Genomic DNA, 20,218 nt, shown 5'->3' with positions numbered 1-20,218 from the left:
TCTGGAGACTAAGGGCCATGAAAAAGACGAAGTCAATAAGGAGGCAAATGGCTGAGCGAAAGAAACTCAAGGGGCTGGCTGAATGACCAGCAGTGAAGAAAAAGCCATGGAGGCTGCCTGGGTAACCAGCAGCAAAGATGAAGCTGTTTAGGGGGGTTGCCCATGAGGCCAGCAGCAGAGACTCTCCAGAGGCTTGGCAGGTACCCGAAGTCAGCAAAAAAGTCTCACAGGTATTTCGGCATATAGCTGACAAAGACCCTCTGGTGGCATGACTGGAGGCTGATGATGATGACAAAGACATTCTGGGTTTTGGCAACAAAGGAGACCCTCCAGAGGCCAGCGTCAGAGGAGGTGGTGTGACACCTCCGGGCTTGGCTGGGCTGGAGGCAGGCATCGGCGACAGTGACAAGATATCTCTGGAGACTCACACTTAGGTTCAGGTAGCATGGGACCCACAGGCTCCCACTCTGGTTCAGACAGCCTGGGACCCACGGGCTCATGCTCAGTTTCAGGCAGCCTGGGATCCTGGAGCTCAGGTTCAGGCAGATCGGGTCTCTTGAGCTCAGTTTCAGGTTCAGGCAGCTTGGGACCCTCTGGCTCTGGACACTCTGGCTCAGGTGGAGTGGAACTCTCTGGCTCTGGGCACTCTGACTCAGGCAACGCAGGGTGCTGCAGCAGCTTAGGCACAGGTTGCTGGGGTTGCACTGGCAGCCCAGGATGCTTAGGTGACTGAGACTGCTTAGCAGGTTCTGCCAGCTCAGAATTCTCAGATGGCTCTAGGCTTCAGGAACTGAAGGCAAATCTCATTGACCCTGGGGTTCCTGCCACCAAGGAGTTATTTAACTATTGTATCAGTTCATATCACAGATAAAAGGACACAAAGTGCGTACTTGTCTTCTTGCTCGTAATCGCTGTCTGTGTTTACGCTGTGTTGCAGTATTTTGGTTTGGACCGTAAAATGTCTTAGCAGCACAAGAAAGGGGAGCGTGTTTTCCCATGTTTGTGCCCTTCGGCTTCCGTGTCCAGACAAGGACCCGCTCACACTCATACGTAAAGGATCAGTTCACAGAAACGCAGTGGAATGCAGGCCCGTTCTTAAGCGTTTCGCCGGTTCATTGAAAGCAGTACCAGCACGAGCACCGGCACCTCGGCGGTGGAAAAGTAGCATATGTGAACTCTTCTCCCAGTGAGGTAGATTATCTCATTAATATTTTTACATCCGCACTTCGTACAACTTTGGATATTGTGACTCCTCTGAAAAGGAAAGCCTCAAATTGGAAGCTTATATAACAGTGTAAATTGATTCTTCCCTCAAAATAACTCAATATACAGCCATTAACATCTAAACCAGCAGCAACAAAAGTGAGTACACCCCTAAGAGACTACATCCGTAAATGTCCAAATTGAGCACTGCTTGTCATTTCCCCTCCAAAATGTCATGTGGCTCATTAGTGTTACTAGGTCTCAGGTGTGCATAGGGAGCAGATGTGTTCAATTTTTTTGTAGTACAGCTCTCACACTCTCTCATACTAGTCACTGAAAGTTCCAACATGGCACCTCAGGCAAAGAACTCTCTAAGGATCTTAAAAGACGAATTGTTGCTCTATATGAAGACTGTTATATAGCTGCACACAGAATACTTTTCATTAAGTCAAAGTGTCATTTTGTCAATGTTGTCCCATGAAAAGATATACTTCAATACCTGCAGAAATGTAAGGGGTGTACTCACTTTTGTGATACACTGTACTAATATATGTATAATATACATATGTATAATATACATAGTACCAAATATCAGCATATGTAGTTTTTCTATAGCCTCACCGAACTGCTCCCACACTCGGGTTTTTGCTTCAGCCACTGCCCGAGCCGCTTTCTGTTTGGCCTGCCAAAACCTGTCAGCTGCCTCCGGAGTCCCACAGGCTAACCAAGCCCGATAAGACTCCTTCTTCAGCTTGATGGCTCCCTTCACCTCTGGTGACCACCATCTGGATCACGGGTTACCACCATGACAGGCACCAATCACCTTGCAGCCACAGCTCTAAGCAGCAGCATCAACAATGGAGGTGTGGAACATGGTCCATTGAGACTCAATGTCCTCCTCAGAATGCCGCTGAAGTTCTGTCGGAGGTGGGAGTTGAAGATCTCGCAGACTGGGGCTTCTGCCAGGCATTCTCAGCACACCCTCACAACACATTTAGGTGTGCCAGGTCTGTCCAGCATCTTCCCCCGCCACCTGATCCAACTCACCACCAGGTGGTGATCAGTTGACAGCTCAGCTCCTCTCTTCACCCAAGTGTCCAGAACATACTGCCGAAGATCTGGTGATACGATACAAAATCGATCATCGACCTGCGACCTAGGGTGTCCTGGTGCCACGTGCTCTTCTGGAAACAACCCTCTCATCTGATGCACAGGCAGCAATCCAAGGGGATACGAGAATACCCACCCCAGCTCGCCACCTCTCACCGAGGGCAATGCCAGACTCTAACAGAGTCCAGCCCCTCTCCAGCAGACTGGTTCGGGAGCCCAGGCCATGCGTTGAGGTGAGCCTAACTATATCTAGCTGGTATCTCTCAACCTCACGCACTAGCTCAGGCTCCTTCCCCTCGAGAGAGGTGACATTCCATGTTCCAATAGCCAGTCTCGATAGCTGGGGATTGGTCCACTAGGGCCTCCACCCTTGGCTACCGTAAAAACACTCTGCACCTGAACTCAACTCAACTCAACTTCATTTATAAAGCACTTTAAAATCAATGCCATTGGCCAAAGTGCTGTACACAAGTATAAGAAAACAGGTTTAAAACACACATATAAAAACTAAAACCACAATTAAAACAATAAACAATAAGAACCAACATCTGAGTTAAAAGCCAAAGAGAAGAAATGTGTTTTAAGAGAGCATTTAAAAGCAGAGAGAGGGAGTCAGCCTGCCTGATGTGCAGAGGGAGATCATTCCACAGTTTTGGGGCAGCGACTGAAAAAGCACGGTCACCTCTCATCTTCCTCTTTGTCTTTGGGATAACCAACAGTGACAGATCAGCTGACCTGAGGGAGCGTGCAGGGACGTATAGGTGGAGAAGGTCAGACAGATATGGTGGGTCAAGGTTATGTAGAGGGCACTATTGCGGTAATTGCCATTGTTTCTCCATTTATGGATACAGGCCGGGACTCTACACAAGTTATTAAAGTTTGGAAGAAATCGGGCAAAGCATGCACGAGTGATGACAGAAAAGGTGAGGGTAAAAAAGGGCAAAACAAAGGCCAAATGTCGATGTGTCGATGATGCTGAGTGATTTTGGTGTCTCTAGGTACAACGCCCTAGGAGGAGATGTTTCAAATACAAGGTGTGCATAATCGCTGACTTGGGCAAAAGTTCAGGCCAAGATGGCGGACTTCCTGTTTGTTGTGTGGGGGTGCTCCAAGAGGATTTTTTGTTTGTCTTGACATGATCTCTGTGTGACGTGAATTTTGTGGTTCTAGGACATAGCTGATCCTGGCCTCTCCCATAGAAGGCTGAAAAATTGCATTTTCTTGGGAGCACCGTGGACTCCCCTTTTAGAGTTTGCTCTTGGGGACATTAAAAACAAATTTTTCACCAGACCTGGCCTCTGTGGAAAAATTGGTGAGTTTTCGTATATGGTCATGGGGTCAAATTTGCAATCAAAGCCGAAGAAAGAAATAGAAGAATAAAGAAGAAGAAGAAAAATGACAGACACTTATGATTCCAATTAGGCGCTTTTCCAGTCAACCACATATATACATTTTCGGAAACGTCTTGACCTTACGCATGTCCCCAGGTTTGGGGTCACTTGCGACCACATCCCATGCAACCCCGCCTATTTTTGCACCTATGCCTCTTACAATTACAATAGGCTCCTCGCCGACCCTTCGGTTGGCTCGGGCCTAAAAATATTACTAAAACTATTCTGACATGTCTAATTTACAGTCAAAGACAACTCAAATCTGGACCAAAATTTTTCAGCATGACCTTTTTGAGACTTTCACCGTGGACCTTTTCTGTACACAAATTATAATTTTGATGTGCATTTCTCAGTGTGCACCTTGTGGTTGAACTACAAGAATATACATCCTCCCTTTTTATCAGAAGAAAAACATATATGATTAAAAAAACACAAAAAAATGAGTTCTTGTTGATAACTAACTCACTCGGTGTGCATTACCAGTCTCGGATGAAATGTATTTTAGGCCCTGCCCCTGCTCCTTTTTTTCCCTGATAGGTGGTATGTAAGATTGATCAACACAGCAAGTTTATAAAAGGGACTGACTAGGCTCAGAAAATCACAAAGCTACCATGTGGTCATTTTTACAAACAACTTTGCACTTGCTTATTTTGCTGTATTCCTACTTTTCTTCTGCCTTATCGTCTTCATTGTTTTCCTCCTCCTGTCAGTTACAGGGACAATTTCATCAAAATGGAATGCACAAGAGTGGAGATGTCGTCTTGGGTGGATTGTTTCCAGTACACCTTTTTTCAAGTGTTCCTGACCTGTCTTTTACCTCAGAACCACAACAGCCTTCTTGCCATGGGTAACTATGCCAGAGCAAAAAGGAAAAAATAAACTCAGTCAAATCAGTGCCAAAGAAATATGTATTCTACATCTAATTTAATGACATTTTATTCATTAATTACATTCAGAAAAAAATGCATGTATCAGGAATGATGCATCTTTGTTACTTTTTCATGTCCCTTTAATAGTTATTCCGTTTCCTTCATTAGTAGTTTTGAAACAGGTTTTCCAAATATCCTGTTGTATTTATAATAGACCTTTTTGTTGTTAGTTTTTATGTCCTAGGATTTAGGCTCGCACAAACCATGGCTTTTGCTATTGATGAGATCAACAGAAACTCCAACCTGCTACCTAATGTGACACTGGGATACACTCTATATGATAACTGCATTAACCTTGGAATTGGATTCCGTGCAGCATTGTCATTAGCCAGTGGTCAAGAGGAGCAAATTATATTAGGTGATACATGTGTTGGAAATCCTCCAGTCCTAGGAATTGTGGGTGATTCTCCCTCTTCCCATTCTATTGCAATCTCCAGCGTTTTAGGTTTGTACAGAGTACCTATGGTAAGTTTTCTGCTTAACCATCCAGTTTTTTTAAATTATATTAATTTAAATGTAAATTTAATGACAATAACAATGCCCCCAACCTGAAAAATTTGAAGGAGGCAGTAAAGGCTTTGAATATTTTTAAAATACACAGGCTGTACTTTTCACAGGTGAGTTATTTTGCCACGTGTTCCTGCCTGAGCGACCGCCAAAAGTATCCATCATTCTTCAGGACGATCCCAAGTGATGCTTTCCAGGTGAAAATCTGTCACTACAATTTAAATGAAAAACCTAAGTATTTTCAAGAATAAAATACCTGTTTTGCAACAGAAGACATGATGTTGTAAAGATCATAAAAAAATGTGGTATGCTGTAAAAGCTGATGAACTAATACTCCAGTGAAATATACACTTACGTCTGTGCACTTATCTTTTAATCTGTGTTCACTTAGGTACGTGCTATGATTCAGATACTAAAACATTTCAGCTGGACTTGGGCAGGTCTGCTCGTCAGTGATGATGATTACGGACTTCACGCAGCCAGATCTTTACAATCTGAGCTGAGTGTGTTAGGTGAAGGTTGCCTTGCTTACTTTGAGGTTTTGCCCTGGAACAAAGACACAGATGAACTCAGAAGGATTGTGGATGTGATGAGAAAATCTACAGCTCGAGTCGTGATTGTCTTTGCACATGCAAGTCACATGATAAACCTTATGGAAGAGGTTTGACTTTAAAACTTTGATATTTATTACTTACAATGATCTGGATCACTGTACTATGTAAAATGTGTTTGCATGCTTGTGTAAATGGGCACTGACCATGTAGAATTATTTTGCAAGATGTGCAACTAGTGGCATTATAATGTCACTAAAGTAGTTGCTATAATACAATGCACAGGTAGTGAGGCAGAATGTAACAGGTCTACAATGGATGGCCAGTGAAGCGTGGACAGAAGCTGCTGTGCTCCAAACCCATCAGCTTATGCCATACCTGGGTGGTACACTGGGCATTGCCATTCGTCGAGGAGAAATACCAGGGCTCAGGGAATTCCTGTTACAAATACGTCCTGACCTACATCACAGCACTAGCTATGGAGATAGCATAGTGAGAGTCTAAGCTTTTACTATAGCAGTTGCAAGAATTATATACTATATTGTAATTATTTGACAAAAAATAAATCATTAAATATATTTCAGGTAAATCAGTTTTGGGAATTTGCATTTCAGTGCAGATTTCCACCAGCTCCAGCAGGCTGGGTGGAAGGTGGAGGTGCACTATGCACTGGACAGGAAAATCTAGAAAATGTGAACAGTGAGTTCCTGGACATTTCCAACCTCAGGCCTGAGTACAATGTGTACAAAGCTGTGTATGCGCTGGCATATTCCCTTCATGACATGCTGCGGTGCAAGCCAGGAAGAGGGCCTTTCAGTGATCACAGCTGTGGCACTTTGCAAACACTTGAACCATGGCAGGTGTGATCTCAATATACATTCCATTTATGACTTAACTGTTTGCTTTGAAAATACTTTCAGAACATAATTTAGCCCTGAGATTAACCGTGACCAAGCTGGATGGATTTGCTGTACTCCGGGGCAAAAGTAGAAGTTAATGTATTTATGGCAGAGAGATCATTACCCTGTATGCTTATAGAGCTTTGTTAGTGATATACCTTGTTTACATTGAATGAATTTATATATTCAGGTATATACGTATAATATTATATTTGATCAAAGAATATAGTGCCACTGTTTGCACTGTTAAAAGTAATACATTTTTTACATACATTTTTAACAGCTTGTTTATTACTTGGAAAGGGTGAACTTCACCACTCCATTTGGTGATCAAGTGTCATTTGATGAGAATGGTGATGTACTACCAATTTATGATGTGATGAACTGGTTGTGGCTCCCTGATGGAAACACTAAAGTTCAGAATGTGGGTGAGGTTAAGAGGTCAGCTTTCAAAAGTGAAGAACTCATTCTTGATGAAAACAAAATCTTTTGGAACTTTGAATCCAAAAAGGTTATATATGGTTTTTCAGACTTTATCTTTTGTAATATGTACAGTACATGTAATTCTAGTAGATAATAGTTAATTTTATCCAATAGCCACCTCGATCACTATGCAGTGAGAGTTGTCCTCCTGGTACCCACATGGTGAGGAGAAAAGGGGAACCCAAATGCTGTTTTGACTGCATCCCTGTTCTGAAGGAAAAATCACCAATGAGAGTAGTAAGTAATTGTTTCAACATGGCATCTTTATTTAATTAATATTAAATATAGTATGCATTTCATCATCTTCCCCTTTCTGTCAGACTCCTTGGAGTGCACCAGTTGTCCCGAGGATTTTTGGTCAAACCCCCAGCGTGACCAATGTGTTCCTAAGAGTACAGAATTCCTCTCCTACCATGAGCCCCTGGGTATCTGTTTGACAGCAACCTCATTGCTGGGCACATTTATATGTGCTGTTGTTCTTGGGGTCTTTATCTACCATCACAGAACACCTATAATACGTGCCAATAATTCAGAACTTAGTTTCCAGCTATGTTCTCACTAAGTTGTGTTTCCTGTGTTCACTGCTGTCATCGACGACCCCGCTGTGGACATGCCAACTCAGGCATGCAGTATTGGGATCAGCTTTGTGCTTTGTGTCTCATGCATCCTGGTAAAAACCATGGTTGTTCTGGCTGTGTTCAAAGCCTCCAAGCCAGGAGGGGGAGCCAGTCTGAAATGGTTTGGTGCTATGCAGCAGAGAGGAACAGTTCTGGTTCTTACATCTATTCAGGCATCCATCCTGCACTACCTGGCTTGTCTCTTCCTCTCCAGTTCCACATAAAATACCCAATATCACAATGATAAGATAGTTTATGATGTGTGCAGTTGGGTCCACTGTTGGTTTTGCAGTCTTATTGGGTTATATTGGTTTGCTGGCTTTCCTCAGTTTTTCTAATTGCATTCCTGGCAAGAAATCTACCTGATAGTTTTAATGAGGCCAAGCTCATCACATTCAGCATGCTGATCTCTGTGCTGTGTGGGTGGCCTTTGTTCCTGTTTATATCAGCTCACCAGGAAACTATGCAGATGCAGTGGAGGTATTTGCCATCCTGGCCTCAAGTTTTGGCCTTCTGGTCACACTGTTTGGACCCAAATGTTACATAATCCTGTTGAGACCAGAATTGAACACGAAAAAAGCTATAATGGGTCATGTCCTCTGAATCATAAAGATAAGATAAGATAAGCTTTATTGTCATTGTCATCCACAGATTACAACGAAATTAAGATTGTGCTTGAACTCAAGTTTGAGGTGCATAATATACAATATACATAAAAAATCAAGAAATAAATAGTTGCAAAAGGAAAAGAAAGGAATGGACATCAAAAGATGGTTGCAGCACCTGGAGGTGTTGCAGAGTAAACAAAATTACATTTCAACAAATAATGTCGAGAGCAGAAGTTCTTATGCCTTTGAATTTAGTGCATGATTGCCATCGCATAGAAACTGTTTTAATAAAATGTTCCATATACAGTTGAAAATCACATGCAGATAAACAGATATAATAATAAATGTAAAAAATATTTTAAAAAATCATTCTGCTAGCATCATGATTATATAAACATGGTTAGCTATTCTGCTTTTAGTCAGGGCCGGCCTGAAGCTTAGGCAACATATACGACTGCACAGGGCCCCATGACCACCAGGGGGCCCCAAAGCTCACCTAAGTTTTTTATTATTGTTTTTTTTTTTTTTTTTTTAATACATGCCAATGTCCTAAATGAAAGAGAACCTATTACAACACTCCAAGATGGGTAAGCTACTTGCTGACTGACTTCATGTGTCAGCGTACTTTCTGTAGTTTGGGTAGACATGCGTTCTGACAGCGCTCCACATGTCATTTGTGTGTGAGGCTACAAACCAAAATGTCACAAAAACTACCTATCCCTCAGGGGCAGAGAACAGGAAAACTGAGCATTAAAGGGAAAAAATGGCAAGAGGCCAAAGATATGTTTCCATGAGTAATTGTATTGTTGTTAACTAATTCCACATGGTTTTGTAGTTAGCTATCACTGGCTGATGCAGACAGAGAGTGGAGTCTTTATCATGTCACTAGATCTCTCTATAAAAAGGAAAAGAAAAAAAAAACTACAATCTGTCAGCCTGTGTCACTGTCTTCAGTGTGTTTCTAGTTAATATACATTTTGCTTGGCTCTTATTGTCATGGTCCTGGGGTTTATGGCCCAGCGTTTTTCGGTTTTTGGACTTTCAGTTTTCTATTGTTACAGGTTACTATTTGATTCCTAATTTATTGTGTTTTTGCAGTTTTGAATTTTGTGCCCTTTTCTGGTGTCTGTTTCTTTGTTTAAATCCTCAGGCTTCTTAGTTATCTGAGCTCTGTTCTTGGCTGTTGTTCACTTTGCATTTAATATTTTGTTTCAGTTATCAGGCTTCCCGTGTTCCTGACTCTGTTTGGTGTTTTATTGTTTCTGGTTTATTCTCCTGTTAAGTGTATTTAGTCCTGGTCTCTGTTCCTTGTGCTGTAGTTTGAGTCCTCCGTGGGTGTTCTGTCCTCTTATTTCTAGTTACCTGTTAGGTGTTGTAGTCCCTCAGTGCTTCCCTGTGTCAAGTCAGCATTTCTCTTTCCAGTCTACTTCCTTTGTTTGGAATTCCGTTTTGCTTCCCTTGTCTTTCTTCATCGTTTTCCCTGGTTGTATCTCCCTGATTACGTTGTGTGTATATAGTGCCCGTGTCCTCCTGTTCGTCACGTGGTCTCACTTATCTATTGTGTTTGTTTTTTGAGTTCCCAGTGTATTCTTACTTGTTGCAATTATTAGCTCCAGCTGAGCTGTACCTGATGTGCATCCAGCAATAAAGCTATGTTTTTCTGCTTTGCCTACTGCGTCCTGTGTGTGTTGAATAGTTTAAAAGGTTCAGCGGATGGACATGCTAGCTGGGGATATCTTGGCTTTATTCATGCATGCATGTTCAGACATGTTCTGGAAGCTGTGGTGGTTTAATCCAACTGGTTTGCTTACCGTTCCACTGGTGACAGTGTTTGGTTGTTTTCACACTGTAGTCAGGTTCGATGTATAGACTAGTAGACCTCACTTTAATGCCTCATTTGTGCTCTTGGGATACTGCCACATAATATTAGATTAGATTAGATTAGATTAGATTAGATTAGATTAGATTAAAGTTATTGTCATTGCATGTGTCACAAGTACAGTGCAATGAAATGCAGATTGCATCTAACCAGAAGTGCTTGAGTGGTGATAAAAAAAAACAGAATATGATAACAGGACCAGTATATGTACAGAAGTTATAGTTTTATACACATACACAGTAGTGCAATAAGATACTTAGTCCGAGAGGGTTGAGAAGTGCAGAGTATGTACATGAGCAGCAGTGCAGTAAAAGTGTACAGTAGCGCAATAAGTACAATAAATACTCAGTCTGGGGGGGTTAGTGAGTGCATGCATGAGTGAGATGGTGGAGGGTGGGAGATGGGGGCATGTATGCTTGTGTATGTGTGTGTGAAGGGTGGTGGTGTTGGGGGGCAGAGTTCAACAGGGAGACAACTGTGGGGAATAAGCTGTTCCTGAACCTGGTGGTTTATTTCCGGAGGCTCCTGTAGTGCCTTCTGGAAGGCAGGGAGTGAAAAGTCCTTTTGCTGGGCGGAAGGAATCTTTTGTGATATTTGATGCTTTCCTGAACAACACTTCCTGAAGATGTCACTGATGGTGGGAAGCGAGGCACCTGCGATGCCCTCAGTGGTTTTCATCACTTTCTGCAACGCTTTTCCAATCTAAGACAGAGCTGTTCCCGTACCAGACTATAATATAGCTGGTTAGGATGCTTTCAATGGTGCAGCGGTAGAAGTTCTCCGGATGTCTGAAGAGAAGTGGTTTTTCTTCAGAGTCCTCAGGAAGAACAGGCACTGGTGAGCCTTCTTGACCAGGCTGGAGCAGTTGGTTGTCCAGGTGAGGTCCTGTGAGATGTGGATCCCCAGGAATATGAAGCTGGACACATGCTCCACTGACGCACCACTGATCTGGATGGGTGTGTGTGTGTCCACATTCCTCCTGAAGTCCACGATGAGCTCTGTGGTTTTCTGAGTGTTAAGGAGCAGATTGTTGTTGTTGCGCCACGCGACAAGACGATTCACCAACTCCCTGTAGAACGACTCATCGTTGTTCCTGATGAGGCCAATCACCGTGGTGTTGTCTGCAAACTTAATGATGGTGTTGGAATCATGTTCAGGTCTGCAGTCATGGGTGAGAGGGAGTAGAGGACTCATCATGCAGCCTTGTGGTACACCAGTGTTTAGCATTAGAGTGGATGAGCAGTGTTGGGGTAGTTGAACATGTTGTGGTATAACAGCATAATAACATATTTGCGGCACTTCTTGTAACACTCATCGCAATTGCTGACTACTTGTATTCAATATTATTCCACTGATGCTCAACAATTCTGTATTCCAAGTAATTTTTATTTATATATTACAAATGGCTTATTTAGTAGTTTGTAATTAAGATCTTGAATAGGATCTTGATCTTGATAGATCTTGAATAATCAGGCCCCATCTTAAATACCTCATCGTAACCCTATCACCCCAAAGGAGATCTGATTATTCAAGATCTTGATAGATCTTGAACAATCAGGCCCCATCTTAAAGACCTCATCGTAACCCTATCACCCCAAAGGAGCATGTTCCTCTCAGACTGCAGGCTTATGTGTAGTTCCTAGTGTATTTAAAAGTAGAATTAGAGGTTGAGTCTTAAGCTTTCAGGCCCCTCTTCTGTGGAACCAACTCCCAGTTTGAATTCAGGTGACAGACACCCTCTGTACTGTTAAGATTAAGCTTAAAAACTTTCTTTTTTGATCAAGCTTATAGTTAGGCCTGGATCAGGTGACTCTGAGCCCTCACTTAGTTACACTGCAATAGGCCTGAGGTGCTGGGGATTAATAATAAAATAATAAAACAGTTATCATAAATCTCTGGCTCTCTTCCACAACATGTATTTTGTCCTTTCTGAATATTTCTTCTTTACTCACCTCCCCTCACACTCGATGTGCTTATACACACTCTGCATTATACAAAAGACACAGCATGTCTTTTGTCCTGTCTTCCTCCACTCAACGCCAGTCGGCTGAAACAGATGGCTCCCCCTCCCTGAGCCTCAGTATGCCTTAAGTTTCTTCCTGCTAGAAGGGAGTTTTTCGTTCCCACTGTCACCAAGTGCTTGCTCAAAGGGGGTCATTAGATTGTTGAGTTGAGTGCCTTGAGATGACTGTTATTATGATTTGGTGATGTATAAATAAAACTCAATTTAAATGAACTGAATTGAATGTACTCAACTTTTAAAAAGAAAATACAAAGCTGGAAGAAAAAAAAAATTTTCCCAACAGGGAAAATGGAAACAGATACTTTAACACATGCACACTGAAGACTAAAGTGGGTGGCATTCAAGTAGATTAAAAAAATCATGAAAAAAGTCAAATATTCTGATAATATATTAAATTTAGATTCAGATTCAGTGAGATTTGAACTCAGATTTTTTCCATCTTCTGTGTTGGATTAACTACAAGAATATTTATTCTTCCTTTATATGGGTTGAAAGATATAAAATATCAAATTAACAAAATGCAAAAAACTGAGTTCTTCTTGATAACTAATTAAAGCAGAAGAAAATGGCTGGATGCTCTGTTCCTTCTTCTGCCCTAATGGGTGGTGTGCAAGAATAAGCAACACAACATGCCAATAAAAGGGAATGGCAAAGAAATAAAACCTAATGAGTAGGCTCAGAAAATCACAAAGCTGTCATGTCATTTTTCCAAATAAATTTGCACGTGCTCATTTTGCTGTATTCATACTTTTCTTCTGCTATATTCTCTTCTTTGTTTCCCTCCTCCTGTCATTTACAGGGGCAATTTCATTTAAATGGGATGCACAAGAGTGGAGATGTCATTCTGGGTGGACTGTTTGGTGTCCACCTTTTTTCAAGTGTTCCTGACCTTTCTTTTACCTCAGAACCACAACAACCTACATGCCAAGGGTAAGTATACAATAGGAAAAAAATGACAAAAAAAAAAAATGCGTGAAATCAATGCCAATATAAATATTTATTTAGATCTAAAGTAATACAGTTGGTGCGTAAATACCATTCAGGAAAAAAATGCATGTATCTTGAATAAAACATCTTCTTTGTTATTTTTTCATTAGAATATCCCTTTAATTGTTGGTGTTCAGGTTCCTTAATTGTTTTTATCATTAGTAACTTAACATGTTTTCCAAGTGTTTTTCAGTAGAACACCTTTTTTTTTGTCAGATTTCATGTTCTAGGATTTAAGCTCATACAAATCATGGCCTTTGCTATTGATGAGATCAACAGAAACTCCAACCTACTACCTAATGTGACTCTGGGATACACTGTATATGATAACTGTGTCACCCTCGGAATTGGATTCCGTGCAGCATTGTCATTAGCAAGTGGTCAAGAGGAGCAAATTATATTAAATAATACATGTGTCGGAAATCCTCCAGTCCTAGCAATTGTGGGTGATTCTTCCTCTACACGTTCTATTGCTATCTCCACTGTCTTAGGTTTGTACAGAGTACCTATGGTAAGTTTTTGTTTAATCTTAGTCTCCATGCATGATTTTAATTGCAAATATAGTGTAAAAATACACTGCAGTCAACCTGAAAAGGTTAAAACAGAGAGGAAAGGCTTTGAATATTTGTATAATATTCAGTCAGTATTTTTTACAGGTCAGTTATTTTGCCACATGTTCCTGCCTGAGTGACCGTCAAAAGTATCCATCATTCTTCAGGACGATCCCAAGTGATGCTTTCCAGGTGAAAATATAGTAAAATTAAAATGGAAATGCTAAAGTGTTTTATGAGGAAGAAAATCATATTTTACAATCAAATTCTTAATATGAAAATATTACCAAATGCAATATTGTGAGTTTTTATACTATTTAATTGCTGTGTGGTCTCAGAGAACAAAGCTATAGTGCAATGATAGTGATGTGGTGTGCTGTAAAAGCTGAGGAACAGATAATTCAGTGAAGGATTTTCAAGTCCTTACCCTTAAGTCTGTTTTCACTTAGGTACGTGCTATGATTCAGATTCTAAAACATTTCAGCTGGACTTGGGCAGGTCTGCTCATCAGTGATGATGATTATGGACTCCACACAGCCAGATCATTACAATCTGAGCTGAGTCTGTCAGGTGAAGGCTGCCTGGCTTATGTTGAGGTTTTACCCTGGGAAAAAAACACTGATGAATTCAGAAGGATTGTGAATGTGATGAAAAAATCCACAGCTCGAGTTGTCATTGCCTTTGCACATGCAAGTCACATGATAACCCTTATGGAAGAGGTTTGGCTTTAAGACAAATTGATTATTACTAGTTATAGAGATTTGGATCACTATACTTTGTAAAACATGTATTTTGTCTCTCTGTGAATGGCTACAGAAAAATAATCATGTAGAATGTTATTACAAATTGAAAAGTTTGCAGTATAGCAGTGCATGACAATATCACTAAAGTAGTTGCTAGTTACAATATCACTTTTTACATTTGTTGAAATACAATGTACAGGTAGTGAGGCAGAATGTAACAGGTCTGCAGTGGATGGCCAGTGAAGCCTGGACAGCAGTTGATGTGCTCCAAACACCTCAGCTTATGCCATACCTGGGTGGTACACTGGGCATCGCCATCCGTCAGGGTGAAATACCAGGGCTCAGAGAATTCCTGTTACAAATACGTCCTGACCTACATCACATCAGTAGCTATCGAAATAGCATGGTGAGAATTTAATGTTAAATGAGTGTACTTGCAGAAATTATACACCCTTTGTTGTCGTAGTATTTATTATATTTATTGTACTATTGTTGTTGTTTCTAACAAACAGTTTTCAATATATTTCAGGTAAATCAGTTTTGGGAAATCACATTTCAGTGCAGATTTGCACCTGCTCCAGCAGGCTGGGTGGAAGGTGGCGGTGCACTATGCACTGGACAGGAAGATCTAGAAAATGTGAACACTGAGTACTTGGACATTTCTAACCTCCGGCCTGAGTACAATGTGTACAAAGCTGTGTATGCTCTGGCATATTCCCTGGATGACATGCTGCGGTGCAAGCCAGGAAGAGGGCCTTTTAGTGGGAACAGCTGTGCCACTTTGCAAACACTGGAGCCATGGCAGGTGTGATATCAATATACACTCCAATATGACTTAATCGTTTGCTTTAAAATTACTTTCAGAACAGAATTTAGCCTGTAGGATTAAATAAAATGCCATGAGATCACCCATGAAAACAACAGAGTGGGCTCAAAGCATTTTTTGTACTCCAGAGAAAAAGAATCAGAGTTGTCATTAAACTGTATATGTATAGAATATTATTAGAGATGTTCCTTGTTTAAATTTAATTACATTTTATATTCAGGTATAATATGTGTAATATTATATTTGATTATATAATATGTACAGTTGGCACTGTGAAAAGTAATTGTTATTCTTGCAATAAATGTAATTTCTTTCTTATAAATCCCTTTTTAACAGCTCATTTATTACTTAGAAAGGGTGAACTTCACCACTCCATTTGGTGATCAAGTTTCATTTGATGAGAATGGTGATGTACTGCCAATTTATGATGTGATGAACTGGTTGTGGCTCCCTGATGGAAGCACTAAAGTTCAGAGTGTGGGTGAGGTTAAGAGGTCAGCTTTCAAAGGTGAAGAACTCATTCTTGATGAAGACAAAATCTTCTGGAACTTTCAATCCAAGAAGGTTATATATGGTTTTTGAGATTTTACCTTTTGTAAGATGTACAATGTCATTGTAGCAGGTAATATGTAGTTTTGTCCTATAGCCACCTCGATCACTATGCAGTGAGAGTTGTCCTCCTGGTACCCGCATGGTTGAAAAGAAGGGGGAACCCAAATGCTGTTTTGACTGCATTCCTTGTTCTGAGGGAAAAATCACTAATGAAAGCAGTAAGTGTTTATCTTTCAGCATGCCATATTTAATTTTATTTATATTAAATATAGTATCCAAGTCACAGATTTCCCCCTTGTTTCAGACTCCTTGGAGTGCACCAGTTGTCCAGAGGATTTTTGGTCAAACCCCCAGCGTGACCACTGTGTACCTAAGAAGACAGAGTTCCTCTCCTACCATGAGCCTCTGGGTATTTGTTTGACAGCAACCTCATTGCTGGGCACATTTATATGTGCTGTTGTTCTTGGGATCTTTATCTACCATCGCAGAACACCTATAATACGTGCCAACAATTCAGAACTTAGTTTCCAGCTATTGCTCTCACTTAAGTTGTGTTTCCTGTGTTCACTGCTGTTCATTGGACGACCCCGCCTGTGGACATGCCAACTCAGGCATGCAGCATTTGGGATCAGTTTTGTGCTTTGTGTCTCATACATCCTGGTAAAAACCATGGTTGTTCTGGCTGTGTTCAAAGCCTCCAAGCCAGGAGGGGGAGCCAGTCTGAAGTGGCTTGGTGCTACGCAGCAGAGAGGAACAGTTCTGTTTCTTACATCTATTCAGGCAGCCATCTGCACTACCTGGCTTGTCTCATCCTCTCCAGTTCCGCATAAAAACACCCAATATCACAATGATAAGATAGTTTATGAGTGTGCAGTTGGGTCCACTGTTGGTTTTGCAGTCTTATTGGGTTATATTGGTTTGCTGGCTTTCCTCAGTTTTCTAATTGCATTCCTGGCAAGGAATCTTCCTGATAGTTTTAATGAGGCCAAGCTCATCACATTCAGCATGCTGATCTTTTGTGCTGTGTGGGTGGCCTTTGTCCCTGCATATATCAGCTCACCAGGAAACTATGCAGATGCAGTGGAGGTATTTGCCATCCTGGCCTCAAGTTTTGGCCTTCTGGTCACACTGTTTGGACCCAAATGTTACATAATCCTGTTGAGACCAGAGATGAACACAAAGAAAGTTATTATGGGTCGTGGCATTGAATCGTAAAAAAACATTTACAGCAGAAAACTACATGCAGAAAAATATATAAATATAAAATGAAATGTAAACAATTTTATTGAAATAAAAAAAAAACAAAAAAAACACTGGTGTTATGGTATGAGAACATATAAACCCAGATATTTATTCTGCATTTCTGAGCTTTTTTTTTTTCTTTTTCCAAGATGCAGTTAAAATATGAAGGACATACCTTTCAAATACTAGTATTGACTTTAAGACTTCACAGTGAACTGTTATTTTTGTTTTTAACTATAAAGTACAGCCTCTAAATAAATTAACCATTGAATATGGATTGATCCAGTACTGTTAATGCATATCCGTGTATATTTGGCCTTTTTGGAACTGATGTGTACTGAGAAACATAGTGGCTAGTGTTTATGCTGTTTCCACATTCCATAACCAAGAACACATTTTCATGTATCAAAATATTACAAAATGTATGATACAGTTTTCAAAACAAGCATTCAGCCATATATATATGCAAGATTGTTAAAAGAATACATATAGAACCAATACAAATGCTACTTGTGACCATAAATGAGCCTGAAATACAGGCATGTTTTATTATTTTTGAGCAACCTTTTTAGATCATTAGTAAGTGATACATATTTTTCTTTCTATGAAAGCATAATTCAGAATGAAAGACTGAACAAGCTAAGCAGCAGTAATAACACAGTGCAAACATATTTGTACACTTCTCCATAAATTAAAGAAACACTTTGAAAACACATCAGACCTCTGCACTATTATACACATATGGCTGCAGAACTCCACTCACTACAATAGTTTTGTGATAAAATTACAGATTCCTGTGAACAGGCAGTCTGTGGAATGGGCAGGAGAAGAGGCTGTGACAGGCTGTCTTTGTACAACACAATGTGACAGCAACAGAGGTGGAAAGTAACGAAGTACAAATACTTCGTTACTGTACTTAAGTTGATTCTTCAGGTATCTATACTTTACTTGAGTATTTATTTTTCTGACTACTTTTTACTTCTACTCCCTACATTTTTACACAAATATCTGTACTTTCTATTTATTACATTTTCAAAACAAGCTCGCCACTTTAGGTTTAATGCGTTTGAGAAACGTTTGCATTTCCAGTCAGTGCGGGAGCCAGTGTTGTGCCAAAAAGTCATCGTCTGCCAAAAAGCAATTTCCGGTATTTGCCAGAAAATGATTGCCTGTATTTGAACTGTTGTAAATGACTTGCTGATCTATAATCTTTGAAAAATATGTCAAACATATCTCTCGTGAATGATATCAAGTCATTTTGAGCAAGAAACAACATTTCTGTCACAAGGTAAAAGCTGCAATCAGTTTTTATCTTTTATATATATTCTTTATTTATCAGGGTAAAAAGTGTGATTGATCTTAAAAATGTATTTTAAAGAGAAATCTGGCCAAAAAGGCAGCAGAAATCACTACAAATGTAACATTAAACTCTATAAAGATACTTTAAGTGACCAAAGAGGACTGGATTTATTATAATGTAGATGTAATAATGCAGAGTCATAAACATACTTAAAAAATAGGCCATTTCTTCATTATATATATATATATATATATATATATATATATATATATATATATATATATATATATATATAGGCCCTTCATAAATCCTATTGGCTACATTCACCAATATAAGCAAAGACATTATGTATAAAAATAATATTAATAATAATAATAATCAAGAATCAAGAATCAAGAATGCCTTTATTAGTCCCACAAATGGGGAAATTGCAGTTAACAGAACATCCATCCAAAACAAAAACATAACACAGACAGGGGGGGGGGGGGGCAGATGTCTGAGGTCATGCAACCGTTTCTCAACGGCGCTACCTTTAGCAGAGAGACAGAAAGAGATACATTCGGATAGTTAGGTTAAAAAAATCATCCCATACTGTGTTCATAAAGAACACCTTACGAGGTTCCAAAAAACACCTCAGCAAAAAGCATATTGCACATATAAAGCCGGGATAGCAGTATGGTGGGTAGGGTCAGGGTCAGGAGGGGATGCAGACGGAGACGAGAGGGTGGGGGCATTGTGGAGCCCAGATGCCAGCTCCCAGCCAAACAGTTCGCTGATAGTGATGGAAGTTCATCAGCGGCCTTGGTACACCAGATCCAGCTTCACAAATCACAGAGAGGGCTGAGGGGGATAGCGGCCTTCACACATAGCTCTGGAGAGATATGATTGCCAGCCAAGGCCGGCTAGGGAGCCGAATTCTGATAATGCAGATGTTGTTTTGGAACAGGCTGCTTGTTTTTTCAACAGCCTTCAGTCTCACTGGGAAACCATTCAATAAATCCAATAATCCAAATTCATTAGTTACCGTCCTCACTGAGCAGAACCGTACCTTATCTCCAGATCGAACCCCTCTCACCTGCTACTCCCCAAGTCTACGGCTCAGGTTCATCAGGCTTTGAGTCTGAGTCTGTACCATTCTGGTCAGCCCATCCACCTGGGTCGGCAGCCTCTGCAGATGTCGAACTGCCGTCCAGGTTTTCTTGATTTCTCGGTAAATCAGGTATCCTCCAAGCCCAAACAGAAAAGATACCGCTACCAGATAGCCAAATATGTAAGCGTCTTCCACGTCTTCCACCTCGAGGGCCGAGAAGCACACAGGTCTCCACGAGCTCCAAGAGTCGATGACGTATCCAACCGGGTCTGTTCCACTCGGACACGCAGGCTCCCCTTTCCCAGATCTCATAGTGGAAAAAAATTCGATCAATGGTCTTGAAGGCCCAGTTTGCCAAATCCATATTAATCTTATTCTTATTCGAACAGTGTGCAAGAGACGCTCTCACAGCAAGCAGCAAGCAGGAAAGATAGGGAGGGCAGGGAGAGAGATAGATGCGACCGTCCCCGTCAGAGGCTGGAGCAAGGAAAAAAGCCTAATGCCTTAGGCTTATATAACGCTTTTCATGGTACTCAAAGATGCTTTACAATTCCATGCACTATTCATTCACACCTCAATCATACTTGGTGGTGGTAAGCTACTAATGTAGCCACAGCTGCCCTGGGGCAGTCTGATGAAGCGTGGCTGCCAATTCACGCCTATGGCCCCTCTGACCACCACCGAACACCAACCACACAACCACATTCACACTTTCACACTAAAAGCA

At 40.8% G+C, this 20,218-nt stretch overlaps 2 protein-coding genes across 2 annotated transcripts; both read left to right on the top strand.

Annotated features, from left to right (window-relative positions):
* The first annotated feature begins 4,315 nt into the window (after positions 1 to 4,315).
* Positions 4,316 to 8,293, top strand: LOC115790443 (extracellular calcium-sensing receptor-like). Its single transcript, XM_030744259.1, is given in 17 exon segments — positions 4,316 to 4,551; positions 4,804 to 5,098; positions 5,251 to 5,337; positions 5,532 to 5,801; positions 5,977 to 6,183; positions 6,276 to 6,551; positions 6,874 to 7,101; positions 7,188 to 7,275; positions 7,278 to 7,310; positions 7,394 to 7,622; positions 7,624 to 7,700; positions 7,703 to 7,872; positions 7,874 to 7,910; positions 7,913 to 7,950; positions 7,952 to 8,020; positions 8,022 to 8,097; positions 8,100 to 8,293. Coding segments are annotated over 17 exon segments (2,610 nt in total).
* A 4,631-nt stretch (positions 8,294 to 12,924) lies between these two features.
* LOC115790441 (extracellular calcium-sensing receptor-like) lies at positions 12,925 to 17,074 on the top strand. Its single transcript, XM_030744258.1, has 9 exons — positions 12,925 to 13,130; positions 13,404 to 13,698; positions 13,844 to 13,930; positions 14,188 to 14,457; positions 14,681 to 14,887; positions 15,011 to 15,286; positions 15,644 to 15,871; positions 15,954 to 16,077; positions 16,164 to 17,074. The coding sequence occupies exons 1-9, from the start codon at positions 13,021 to 13,023 to the stop codon at positions 17,072 to 17,074; spliced, it is 2,508 nt and encodes an 835-aa protein (XP_030600118.1). The 5' UTR covers positions 12,925 to 13,020.
* The last annotated feature ends 3,144 nt before the right edge of the window (positions 17,075 to 20,218 follow it).

This window comes from Archocentrus centrarchus, chromosome 13 (genome assembly GCF_007364275.1).
Source record: "Archocentrus centrarchus isolate MPI-CPG fArcCen1 chromosome 13, fArcCen1, whole genome shotgun sequence".
In the NCBI taxonomy this organism is placed as follows: domain Eukaryota; kingdom Metazoa; phylum Chordata; class Actinopteri; order Cichliformes; family Cichlidae; genus Archocentrus; species Archocentrus centrarchus.
Note: the sequence above shows the minus strand (reverse complement) of the source record. Positions and strands in the feature narration are given on the sequence as shown.

Bases quoted from the DNA above. Each gene is read 5' to 3' on its own strand.
- LOC115790441 (XM_030744258.1), top strand. From the start codon at position 13,021: ATGCACAAGAGTGGAGATGTCATTCTGGGTGGACTGTTTGGTGTCCAC. The intron at 13,131-13,403 runs GTAAGTATACAA...TTTTTTTGTCAG, and splicing joins CAACAACCTACATGCCAAGG to ATTTCATGTTCTAGGATTTA. The intron at 15,287-15,643 runs GTGTGATATCAA...CCTTTTTAACAG, and splicing joins AAACACTGGAGCCATGGCAG to CTCATTTATTACTTAGAAAG.